This window comes from Gekko japonicus, unplaced genomic scaffold, assembly GCF_001447785.1.
Source record: "Gekko japonicus isolate JY-2015 unplaced genomic scaffold, Gekko_japonicus_V1.1 scaffold2639, whole genome shotgun sequence".
In the NCBI taxonomy this organism is placed as follows: Eukaryota; Metazoa; Chordata; class Lepidosauria; order Squamata; family Gekkonidae; genus Gekko; species Gekko japonicus.
Window position 1 is genome coordinate 36476 of NW_015171581.1, and position 13384 is coordinate 49859.

The 13384-nt window shown below is 46.6% G+C and overlaps 1 protein-coding gene across 1 annotated transcript in view; it reads right to left on the bottom strand.

Annotated features, from left to right (window-relative positions):
* CD81 (CD81 molecule) overlaps positions 1 to 13384 on the bottom strand; it is a 116968-nt gene that overhangs the window by 5702 nt on the left and 97882 nt on the right. Inside the window, exon 5 of the mRNA XM_015419823.1 lies at positions 3476 to 3583. Within this exon, the coding sequence (XP_015275309.1) occupies positions 3476 to 3583 (108 nt within the window). The remainder of the gene's footprint in view (positions 1 to 3475; positions 3584 to 13384) is intronic.

Consider the following 13384-nt stretch of genomic DNA (forward strand, 5'->3'; position numbering starts at 1 on the left):
GGCAAGGTGTTCAAATATTTTCCAAATCATTTCATATATATATATATATATATGGTATCAGATTGATCTAATTTCTGTGCACTGAGGACAAGCAAGTCCTAGGTTACAAACTGAACTCTCCAATGCAAGAACAAGATACATTTCTTCCTTTAGGAGGTGCGATTGTCAGAAGAAAATAAAAAATCAGTTTTGTTTTTGCATGCGGTATTCTGTTTGTAATAATTGTTTGGATACACTATATTTTTAATATGCTAGTTGTGATAATTTCATGCCAAGTAAAAATGTCCATAGTCATATTTTATGTTCCTAAAGTAACAGAATGACTTTCAATCTAGAAAAGACAAAAGAAATGCTAATATAGCATTTTTTCAATTTTTCTGAAAATTTTCGTTTTTTTCCGAACTTCAAAATTTCCGGAAATTTTACATCTCTAGGCTGGGCAAGCTGCCAACAAAGGTGGCGAGGTGGTGAGAGAGACCAGAGGATTCGGTGCAACACTGTCGCAGGGGGGGCAGGCAAGTTGCCCCCATTATAGCAGTGCAGAGACTGAACCACTGAGGCAGAGAAGAGTCTGAGGAAGCCGCTGGCTGAGGCGCCAAAGCCGCTGGGCCAGGTGAGGTGCTGCAGCTGCAAAGACTGTGAACCTGCTTGGGGGGGGGCTGAGTGACCCACAGCAGCAGTCAACAGGCAGGGAGGCTGGGTGAGTCACCACAGCTAATGAAGTAAGGGAGAGTGATGGGTGGGTGAGACAGAAGCAGAGAGAAAAAAGTGATCAGGTGAGGGAGACAGAAAAGACAAGGAGTGACTGTAGGCATGGGGGAAACGGAGAGAGACTGAGACCAATTTCGCACAAGAGCTGCACCGCGGTCGCACCTCCCTTTGCCCCGCTTCCATCAGTCAATTTCCCACTTGAAGCCGCGCGGCCGCGTTTTGACCCGCGGCTTCGTCCGATTTCCCCCGCGGTTTCGTGATCCTGTTTTTCGAGGATCACGAAACCGCGGGGGAAATTGGGCGAAGCCGCCAGTCAAAATGCAGCCGCGTGGCTTCGAGTGGGAGATTGACCAACAGAGGCGGGGCAAAGGGAGGCGCGACTGCGGTGCAGCTCTTGTGTGAAATCGGTCTGACGGAGAAAGACAGAAAGTAAGGGGAAAGGGGGGGAATAAAAGGTAGGTGAAATGGGATTGCCCCTCCCACAAGTTGCTTGCTGGTCCCCACCATCTCTGCCTTTTCTCATGAGCCTCCGAGGCTGTGAGGTTACAGGCAGGGACGGCGGAGTTGACAGCGCGGCGGGGTGGAGGAATCATCACCCACCTAGCCACGAGAACGGCTGCCGCCTCTGCCACGGGAACTGCCACTGCCACCCACCACCATACCTACCATATACCCCCCCTGCCACAGCTTTGTGAGTGGGAGAGCAGTGGCCATGCCAGCTCGATCCCTCTCTCTGTATTGGGGGACATCAATATTCTAGCATTGGTTTTAATAAAAAACCCACAAAAGCCCTGGCGGCCCAAGAGAAAGGGGTGGCTGCCAGTGTTCCCTCTAAGCTGAGTTAGTGTGAGCTAGCTCATAGATTTTTAGCCTCTGGCTCACACATTTTTGTCTTCGCTTAGGAAGGGTGGCTCCAGAGCAAACTGATTTGTGCAGCGGCCAAATCGCTCGCTCCCAACTTGAATGCCAGTAGCTCACAAAGTAGAATTTTCGCTCACGAGACTCCACAGCTTAGAGGGAACATTGGTGGCTGCTACTAGGGGAATTGGGGCAGGCAAACTGCCATGGAACCCACCATGGGGAAGCTCCATTGCAGCTGTGCAGCCAGACCAGCAACGGGGAAACCACAAAAATCCCATCGCTGTGTGGAAGGTACCCTTCTCACCGGTACAGTTCAACGAGAAGCAAAACTGGATCTCTTCCGTGGACCTCTTCTTGTGCCATTTTCTCTTCCACCCACCCCATTTCTTCTCAAGAGAAGGTTTTTTGGGGATAGGAGATCTGGCCCAAGAATGTCCCAATTTCCTCTCCTCTCAACAACTTCCATTTGTCTGTTTTACAGCCTCCCCATTGGTCTCAACTCCCTACCCCCACCAGTTCTTGAGCGCTCATGGGGGAAATCCTCTCGAATGCTCACTTGACAGTGCAGCATAACAAAAAAAATATTTTATTTATTTATTAAATTTATATCCCCAGGGGCAGATTAACCATGAAGCAGACTAGGCACGTGCTTAGGGCACCAGGGCCAAAGGGGGCACGACAAAGTTGGGGAAAGGGTGAAAAGCTTAGTTTGTACAGTATATTGTGTTATCCTATGAATACATGTTTGTATTGCTGCAACCTGCATTGTCTATCTGGTCAGACAGGTCAGCAACTAAAATGGACTAGGTCAGTGTGGAAAGGAGGGGGGGAGCACCAAGATGGGTCAGTGCTTAGGGCACCAGTGAGCCTTAATCTGCCCCTATATTTTATATTTATTTATTTATAAGTTCAATTTATACCCCGCCCTCCCTGCTACGCGAGCTCAGGGCGGCTTACAAAGAGGTACAAGCCAGTATAAAACATATTTAAAACCATTTAAAGCCACTACAGTACAGTAACATTAATATTAACAAAAGTGCTCTAGATGTTCTACCATGATATTCCACAGATGGCATATTACAACTACTCTATTACACTGCTCTACCTACTCAGCGTCATCTGTTCTGGGAAACGCTGACGTTCCTTCTTCCAGGGCCGGGTTATGATGGAACAGTAGTGATGGTAGTGGCGGCTCCTACTCATACGCCTGGCGGAAGAGCTCCGTCTTACAGGCCCTGTATCCCGCACCTCCCTGCCGAGGCAGGCTCAGGGCGGCTCACAATATATATACACATATAAATGTATGTGTTAAAACACTGACATACAGTGAAACCCAGATCGATTAAAATCACAATATAGAACATCATACATTCAACAGATGTTAATACCAGATGGCGTCAATCTCTCAGCAGTAGACGGTCACCTGCCCCCGATCCAGGCTCGTGCCAGGCTGTTAAGGGGGCCCCCCTAATTGAAAGCCTGGTGGAAGAGCTCCGTTTTACAGGCCCTGCGGAACTGTAAGACGTCCCGCAGGGCCCTGATGTCTCCCGGTCTCAAGATACAGTACAATACTTTACATGGACTGGAGTCCCTTCTTGAATACACACTCACACCAGTCAATAGTATGTTACCGGAAAGGTGCATTCCAGTCATGACCAGTGTCCCCTCTAAGCTGAGTTAGTGTGAGCTAGCTCACAGTTTTTTAGCCTCTGGCTCACACACTTTTGTCTTAGCTCAGGAAGGAGGGCTCCCGAGCAAACTAATGTATGCAGAAGCCGAGTCACTCGCTCACAGCTTTCAATGCCAGTAGCTCACAGGGTAGAATTTTTGCTCACGAGACTCTACAGCTTAGAGGGAACATTGGTCATGACAGATTTCCTACAGAGGACTCCAGACTGCTTACCGTATCGTGGAAGGTCTTCACAACAGTTTTTGCCTTCTGTGCTTTGTCACCCTGTCCTTGTGCTTGGGTCAACGCTTCGTCATAGAAATGTTTTACGTCTTTGGCAACCTAGAACAGAAGAGAGGAAGAGATAAAGGAAAGTGACACAGTAACAAGGAAACGAGAATACCCAAATGTGTTTCCCAACATTATAATTAAAAAGTAAACTAAGAAATACCCAGTCTTGTAAATCTTAATTTGGAGAAAATGTTAATGACAGTGTATGTGTGTATATAAGGAGCTGCGGTGGCTCAAGTGGTTAAGACGCTGAACTGCAGGCTGTGGAAGGTCGGTAGTTCAGCAGTTCGAGACCCGGGTGCCGCATGACGGAGTGAGCTCCCGTCTCTAGTTCCAGCTCCTGCCAACCTAGCAGTTTGAAAGCAAGAAATTGCAAGTAGATAAATAGGTACCACTTCGGTGGGAAGGTAACAGCGTTCCGTGCGCCTTGGTGTTTAGTCATGCCGGCCACATGACCACGGAAACGTCTTCCAACAGCGCTGGCTCTTCGGCTTTGAAACGGAGATGAGCACCGCAACCCTAGAGTCGGACTCGACTGGCTTTCGATCAAGGGAACCTTTACCTTTTAATAAATGCCCAGTCTTGTAAATCTTAATTTGGAGAAAATGTTAATGACAGTGTATGTGTGTGTATACATGACCTGCATCCTAAGCACTAATTCTTGATGTACAGGGCATGCTACCAAGAATTAGTGAGATGGGCACTACATGTTATTACTTATTCCATGTTCCTAAAAGTTCATTTGCTTTTTTCTACTACAAAGTGATTGAGGGAGAGAGTGGTGTATAGGGGAAAAAGCAGCAAGCAGACGGGAGATGTTCTTAACTGAAGCTCAGTACAGAGATGCTGGTGAAGTGTGGCCAGCTCTATTTATTATGTTGTTTTATTTACTTTATTTTATACCCCACCTTTCATCCCAGTAGGGACCCCAAAGTGGCTTACATCATTCCCCTCCTCTCTGTTTTAGCTTCACAACAGCTCTGTGAGGTCGGTTAGGCTGAGAGTGTCAGTCATTCAGTTTATTTCTACAGTCCTTAGACCGGTCATACAAAAAGAAGTATGCCTTTAACAATAACAACAACAACAACAACAACAACAACAACAACAACAACAATAATATACTTTATTGTCATTGTACATAGTACAACGAAATTAAGGTGCAATCATTCGGTGATCTACAAGCATACTCATATACACTCACACAACCATACTCATATACACTCACACTCACACAACCATTAGGGTTCACATTGCAACTTAACCACCAATGTCACCCAAATTCCAATTCATACAGCATTTAAAGCAATAATAGCTCTCGAATAAAAACTGTTTTTTAATCTGTTTGTCCTTGTTTTGATCGTCCTATATCTTCTACCCGAAGGCAGCAGTTCAAACAGGGAGTGTTCAGGGTGTGACAAATCCTGCAAAATGTTCTTTGCTTTTTTCAAGCATCGAGAACTATACAATTCCTCCATGAGTGGGAGAGGACAGCCAATAATCTTCTGGGCTGTGATGATAACTCTCTGGAGTGCTTTCCTCTCCACAGCCGTACAACTGGCAAACCAGACACAGACACAGTATGTTAAAATGCTCTCTATTGAGCAGCGATAGAAAGACATCAGTATTTTCTCACTCAAGTTATTTTTCTTTAAAAGTCTGAGGAAAAAAAAGCCTCTGCTGGGCCTTCTTCACCAGAGCAGTGGTGTTAGTGCTCCAAGTCAAGTTCTGCTCAATAATCACTCCCAAAAACTTAAAAGTAGCCACCCTCTCCACACGTTCTCCACCAATAAACAGTGGCTGAATGTCCGTTTTGTTCCTCCTATAGTCCACTACCAATTCCTTGGTTTTGGTGGTGTTGAGGATCAAATTATTTTCCCTGCACCAAACACAAAGCCGTTCCACCTCGTCCCGATAAGCAGACTCATCATTCCCAGAGATGAGCCCCACCACAGTGGTGTCATCAGCAAACTTGATGATGGTGTTACTGGGGTGGGTGGGGGTACAATCCTGTGTGTAGAGGGTATAGAGCAAGGGGCTCAACACACAGCCTTGTGGAGAACTGGTATTAAGGGTAAGGGCTGTGGACATATAGGACCCTACTCTAACCCTCTGGGGGCGGGCTGTCAAAAAGTACAATATTTGGCTGAGAGTGTGTGACTGGCCCGAGACTACCCAGCAAACGTCCATGGCACAAAGGGAGATTCAAACCTGGATTTCCCAGATCCTAGGCCAACACTAACCGCTACACTACGCTGGCTCTCCGAGGCAACAGACATACCTGGCCTGCATGGCATCGTTCTCCCTCTAAAGAAACAGGTTCTCAGCTTGGAAGTACTCCTGGATTCCCCACTGTCAGCTTCATTTGGCACTTTCAGGAAACTAAAACGTTACTACCAGGGCTTTTTTTTTGTAGAAAAAGCCCAGCAGGAACTTATTAACATAATAGGCCACACCCACAGCAGAAACTCATTAGCATATTAGGCCACACCCCTGACAGCACAGCTCATTGGCATATTAGGCCACACCCCCATGTTACCAGAAGTGTGGTCATCCAGCCACACCTACCTTTCCCTTCTTATTCTGTTTACCTTCTTTGTTGTCCAAGCCCAGGGCTTTTTTGTAGCAGGAACTCCTTTGCATGTTAGGCCACACACCCCTAATGTAGCCAATCCTAATGCGTTTCTGCTGTTAGGTGTGGCCTATTATGCTAATGCGTCCCTGCTGGGTGTGGCCAACTTGGAAGCCAGCCGGAACTCCGTTCCTGTGCGTTCCTGCCCCAAAATAGCCCTCGTTACTACATGTTGCATGTGTCCTGGTAACGTCTTGACTCCTGTGAAGCATTTTGTGAAGGACTGCCCTTGAAGGTAATTCAGAAGCATTTGCTGGTCCATAAGATAGCACCTAAGCTTGGATCACATATCCTACTAATGCTTCTCCGCTGGTTACCGTTCAGTGTTTTGAGGCTGAATTCAAGGTGCTGGCTTCAATTCAGAAAAGCTTTATAGAGCTTGTGCCTGGGATATTTGAGATATTGTCCCGCAGGCTCCTCCCTATATTTTGAGATCTGGCATTGAGGCCTTCTTGTAGATGCCACTACTTTCAAAAAGTGAGACTGGCTACTATTGGCAGTTAAAGCTTTTTGGTGGCACCTCACCCCCCCCAAATGGGCAACTACTTCCTCTAATAATCAGGCCAGAACAACTTAGCTGACCCTTTTAGAAGGGTTACAACCAGGGGTCATTTCGGGTGGGAATGCGGGGAAACGCAGTTCCCCCGGGTGAGGTGCAGGGGGGCGGGGCACATGACGAAGCCCCGCCCCCTGCTTCCGGCCACCCCGCTTCTGGCCCTCATTCAGCCAGGAGGAGGCAGGAGAAGAGGGAGGGTAAGTTGCTTCCTCCCCGCCTCTCCCCACCCCTGCCTGCCTGGGGCCAGGGAGGGCCTTGGCGGGGCTTCCTCGCACTCCCGCTGGCCTTGCAGGTCCACCGCCGGGCCCCTGATGTCAGGGGGTGTGGCATATGCTAATGAGTTATGCTAATGAGTTCCCCTAGCTCTTTTTCTACGAAATGACCCCTGGTTACAACTCTTTTAAAAACAGAGTTTGGGCTGTACATGGCTGGGAGTAGTGGTTTTAAGTGTTGCCTCCTGTTTTATACTGCATTTATGCTGATATTATTAAAACACAACATTATTAAGAATCCAAATTTAAACTGCTTCGTACTGTGACAAGTTACCATTGCAAATAAGTGAGTGTTCTTAAAAGGTCTCATCGGATTTTCAGGGCTCTTTTTATAGAAAAAGCCCAGCAGGAACTCATTAGCATAATAGGCCACACCCAACAACAGGAACTCATTAGCCTATTGGGCCACACCCCTGTCAGCGCAGCTCATTAGCACATTAGGCCACACCCCCATGTTACCAGAAGGGTGGTTATCCAGCCACACCCACCTTTTGCTTCTTATTCTGTTTACCTTGTTTGTGGTCAAAACCCAGGGCCTTTTTTTTAGCAGGAACTCCTTTGCATGTTAGGCCACACACCCCTAATGTAGCCAATCCGAATGAGTTTCTGCTGTTGGGTGTGGCCTATTATGCTAATGAGTTCCTGCTGGGTGTGGCCAACTTGGGAGCCAGCCAGAACTTCGTTCCTGTGCGTTCCTGCCCAAAAATAGCCCTGTTAAATATTATAGGCTGAGGTAGTTTTAACAGGTTTTATACATTTTATAGAGGTTGAATCCCCCTCTCTCTTTTATCCTATGTTATACACAAACTCTCTGAGAGTGCTTGATATTGTGAAGGCCTATGGCCACATACAATAAAGTGATTCTGATACTGTGACATGCTTTGCCGCCTTCATTCAAATAGCAGTCTACAAACACAGACACACGCACACTCGTCACAAGCCCACTGCTTCCCCATTTCAACTTCTCTCCCTTTTCCCGGGTTCTAGCCCCGCATGTCTGTCACTAACATGCATCTTGCAGAAAAGGTAATGTCACAAACTAGGTGTTCTCCAGTGTATGTAGGTCTTAAGACCTAGTCATACTGGAAAGTGATGAGACAGAGAAAACAGATAAAGTCACTAATTGGGAGAGAGACGTAAGCAGGAAAAGTAGCAAGCAAGGAGATGGTGAGGGCTCTTTCCTGTGAGAGAATGATCTTATTGTGGCTCACAAGGAGAAGGAAGATGTAATGCTTATGGTACAGGTTTTCTTTTTTTCCAAACACTAAATAAATGCATTTACGGCCTCTCTCCCCAATGCGGGCCCAAAGCAGCTGACATCATTCCTCTCTCCTCCATCTTCTCCTCACAATGACTCTGTGAGGTGGGTTAGGGTGAGAGCGTACGACCGGCCCAAGGTCAACCAGCAAGCGATCATGGTAGACTGGGGATTCAAACCTCAGTCTCCGAAATCCTAGCCTGACATTTTAACCACTATATTAGTAAAGCTCCCTTGCTCGAAAGCCAGTTGAATCCGACTCTAGGGTTGCGGTGCTCATCTCCGTTTCAAAGCCGAAGAGCCAGCGCTGTCCGAAGACGTTTCCGTGGTCATGTGGCCGGCATGACTAAACGCCAAGGCGCAAGGAACGCTGTTTCCTTCCCACCGAAGTGGTCCCTATTTATCTACTTGCAATTTCTTGCTTTCGAACTGCTAGGTTGGCAGGAGCTGGAACTAGAGACTGGAGCTCACTCCATCATGCGGCACCCGGGTCTCGAACTGCTGAACTACTGACCACAGCCTGCAATTCAGCGTCTTAACCACTTGAGCCACCGCAGCTCCATAACCACTATATTACCGCTGGCTAAATAAAGCACAATAAGTGCTGCGCTCCACAACACCAAAGCAATCCTACTATAATCAAGCAGGCTGCTGAGGAGCAATTGGTTTATGGATTAAAAAATCCTAAGGGAAGTGCCTCTTGTTGCCTTCGTTCTGTGTCCAGATCTTCCCCAAAAGATCAATTTGAAGTCTGGGCCAGCAGCTTGCTAGAATGCAGAGGGGAATGTGTACCTCTCATTCCAATCTAAGCTACCCTTGGGGAGTCAGAAAGCTGAAAACAGCATGTCAGATTTCATTTTGAAAAGCAAGAATGGGAAGCTTTTTTATTAAGGGATAATTGTCCCTGGGGGAAGACTGTTAAGGGCTATAAACACAGTACCCCCTATTCCATTTCTTCATTGCCATCTGGAACTGACTAGTGGATAAAACACCAGTAATAGAATTTTCTCACACTGTCTACAGCATACATAAGGGCTCAGATGACATTGATGCTAATAACAGTGGCCACTGGATACAGAGGCGTGAATCATTATTATTCTCATATACCAGGGCAGTGTGGTACTGGTGCTTGGCTGCTTGTTCTTGCTAAGGCTCCATTCTTGCAGTTAAGAACATTAAGAAACGACGACAGTGCTCCTAATCAGAGGAACGAAGCCTACATATGTACACTTTGCATAAGGGGCAATGTGCCAATGCGAGGCAAACACATATAGCAGAGGGTGGGCCAGTGCATTAACTTTTGCTTCCCCTCCATGTACCGTGGCTCTGTATATAAGTATGTTGTCTGTCTGTCTCTCTATCTATTGGGCTCCTGCCTTTTTTGGATGGCTAAAAGACCGTAACAGTGAGGTCAGTGCTAAGAGACTGTCTATGGAAAGTACTGCCTAGGCTGGGCACCATCACTACAGAGTCTACCACTTGGTCCTTAGTCTACCACTTGGATGGGGTTAGGATTCTGCCCCCGTAGCATACCGCTCCACCTAACTCCCCTATCTCCACTAACAAAAGATGTTCAGACGAATGATTCCCACTTAACAATATGACTGCCACTTCTGAACCAGCTGAAGATTCCAAATAAGTTCTCAAAGACTTCAAAGACATACACTTTGCTGTAGTAGTCATTGTAGCAGGACATAAGAACATAAGAGACGCCAATGTTGCATCAGGCCAAAGGCCCATCCAGTCCAAAACCCTGTGTCACACAGTGGCCAGAAATACCAGGTGCCATCAGGAGGTCCACCAGTGGGGCCAGGACATTAGAAGCCCTCCCACTGTTGACCCCCCCCATGCACCAAGAAGACAGAGCATCACTTGCCCCAGAGATGTAATACAGGCTTGTATCTAAAGCATGCTTCAGAATACATCACATACAGTCTCCCGAGGAGAATCCACCATCACATTGTTAGTCTCTCTAAAAATAATAATAATACTATTCTCATAATTGAAAGAAAACCAGCGTCCTATGTTTTTCATCATGCACGGCTGTAATAACCCCTTGTATTGCCTACTCCTTTCTATTTATTGTCATTAAGACCACTAAGTAAGCTATTTTATAATAAGGCAACGGAAACAGCATCATATTGCAGGTTTTTCAACCCCCAATATTTCCCACAACCTTACCAAAAGGCAACAATACTATCATGCAGCATTCAACTCTTTGGAAAAAACTATAGTACGCATGCAGCCTCAGAAAGGAACTATTCACGTGCATTGGTAGATAGGCAACAGCATCCTGCTTTCCTCCACACCACCAGCTGCGGAGAGGGCTACCGCTTATGAAGTAATGTTCAGTGCCTGTGATTCACTGACTGAGTGTTGTCAAAACTGCAGTTTGGTGAAAACACAGTCCTTCAAATGGAATACCACTACATGTAAGACCTGTACATATTAACAAAACAATTAACAGATAAAAGGAAGTACTTCTTCACCCAAAGAGTGATTAACACATGGAATTCACAGCCACAGGAGGTGGCGGTGGCTACAAGCATGGACAGCTTCAAGAGGGAACTGGATAAACATATAGAGCAGAGGTCCATCAGTGGCTATTAGCCACAAGGTCTAGATAGGAACTCACAGGCTGGGGCAAGGGATGCACTGTATTCTTGGTGCTGGGGGGGGGGGGCGGGGGGAGGGCTTCTAATGTCCTGGCCCCACTGATGGACCTCCTGATGGCACCTGGTGTTTTTGGCCACTGTGTGGCAGAGTGTTGGACTAGATGGGCCATTGGCCTGTTCCAACATTGGCTTCTCTTATGTTCTTAATTTCCTATCTCTTATATTCTAAAACACTTTAAATGTAGCAGTCTACATTGTTCAGGCTAGAGCATTTTATAGCCAGCAGTAGGATGTTGGGAAAGATTGAAGGTCAAAGGAGACGGGGACGGCAAAGGATGAGATGGTTAGACAGTGTCATAGATGCAATGAACATGAAATTGAGCGAACTTCAGAGAACAGCAGAAGACAGGAGGGCCTGGCGTGACCTGGTCCATGGGGTCGCGAAGAGTCGGACTCGACTGTGCGACTGAACAACAAGGATTGCTGACTCCTGCTTTAGAGACAGTCCCCATCTTTAAATAACCAAGCACGTTATTTACTTAGAAAACATCTATGACACCATTCCAAAGACCTGCTTGAGGTTTTTCATGTGATCAAAATAATTAAAAAAATAAAACCATTAAAATTTACAAACTATTCAAAACCTGCCAGAGTATAAAAACTGAATACAATACTTGGCAACATAAAATGGCCCTTGTAACAGTACTCAAGGAGCTGTGGTGGCTCGAGTGGTTAAGACGCTCACCTGCAGGCTGTGGAAGGTCAGTAGTTCAGCAGTTCAAGACCCGAGTTGCTGCATGACGGAGTGAGCTCCTGTCTCTAGTTCCAGCTCCTGCCAACCTAGCAGTTCGAAAGCAAGAAATTCCCCCACCGCTTTGGTGGGGGAAAGGTAACAGCGTTCCGTGCGCCTTGGTAGTCATGCCGGCCACATGACCACGGAAACGTCTTCCGACAGCGCTGGCTCTTCGACTTTGAAACGGAGATGAGCACTGCAACCCTAGAGTCGGACTCGACTGGCTTTCGAGCAAGGGGAACCTTTACCTTTTTAACAGTGCTCAAGCTAGAAACACAATGTAAAAATTATTTTAAAAGATTAAACCCCCAGCTGAAATGCTGGGTAAAAAGAAATGTTTTGGCCTGGCTGTAAGCACAGACACAGAGAATAAGGCTTGGTACTTGTAGGCTGGACAGTACAGGATGAAGCAGTCCTTTAAGTACACTGGCTGCAAGCCATTTAAGGCCTTAAAGGTAAGAACCACCTCTATGAATTGTGTCTGGAGAGAGTCAGGGCGCCAGTGCAGATCTTTCAGCATGGATGTGATACGATCTCTGCATCCAGTCCCCAACAACAGTGCATATATCTATAATTAAAATAAAGCCTGAACACATTTCGCTATACTTTCTCATATTCATCCATTCCTTGTTACAGTTGCCTTTCCTGCTTTCCTTTGTCTTGCGTGTGTAAAGTGCTGGTGAGTCACAGCTGACTTAAGGTAACCCCAGCAAGGGGCTTTCAAGGCAAGAGAGAAGCAGAGGTGGTTGGCCATTGTCTTCTTCTGCAGACTCTTCCTTGGTGGTCTTCCTTTCAAATACCAACCCAGTTTAGCTTCCAAGATTTCACACCATCGGGTTTTATCATACCAGCTTCCCTTCCTTCCTTTGACTTACTCTGTATCACAATTTAGGGCCAAACTACATGAGATGACTTGTTTTTCGTGAAGCCGCACGGTAGCCCTGGGGAACTTACTAATCCAAGTGCTGCAGGGCCTAAAGGTAAAGGTTCCCTTGCTCGAAAGCCAGTCGAATCCGACTCTAGGGTTGCAGTGCTCATCTCCGTTTCAAAGCCGAAGAGCCAGCGCTGTCCGAAGACATTTCCGTGGTCATGTGGCCGGCATGACTAAACACCAAGGCGCACGGAACGCTGTTTCCTTCCCACCGAAGTGGTACCTATTTATCTACTTGCAATTTCTTGCTTTCAAACTGCTAGGTTGGCAGGAGCTGGAACTAGAGACAGGAGCTCACCCCGTCTTGCGGCACCCGGGTCTCGAACTGCTGAACTACTGACCTTCCACAGCCTGCAGTTCAGCGTCTTAACCACTTGAGCCACCGCAGCTCTGCTGCAGGGCAAAACTAGAAAAGAGCCTGCTTCTAATAGCAAGCTGGAATGAGCAAATAGGAATCTGCAGTACTGTTTGGGAGAAGATTACTGCGTGCTACTTTATTACCTTTGAGCCACCAGGAAAGGAAGAATATAAATATTTTAAAGAACTAAAAAACACCCTGTAGTTTAATGAATTATTAAATACTCAGAGAACCTCATCATCTAGGAGCCCCAGACAGAGTAAGACTTTTTCTGTCTCATTTGAATGTCCTCTGGGATTGGTAAAACCAGTGAAGGGACTACAGAGTGCCGAATTTAAAGAGACGGGGGGAGGGGGAATTCTACTCAGCCATAAAGCTCATTGGAAAGTTTTTGGAACATCTCTCTCAACCAAGATACATCAGACATCACAAGAGACAGA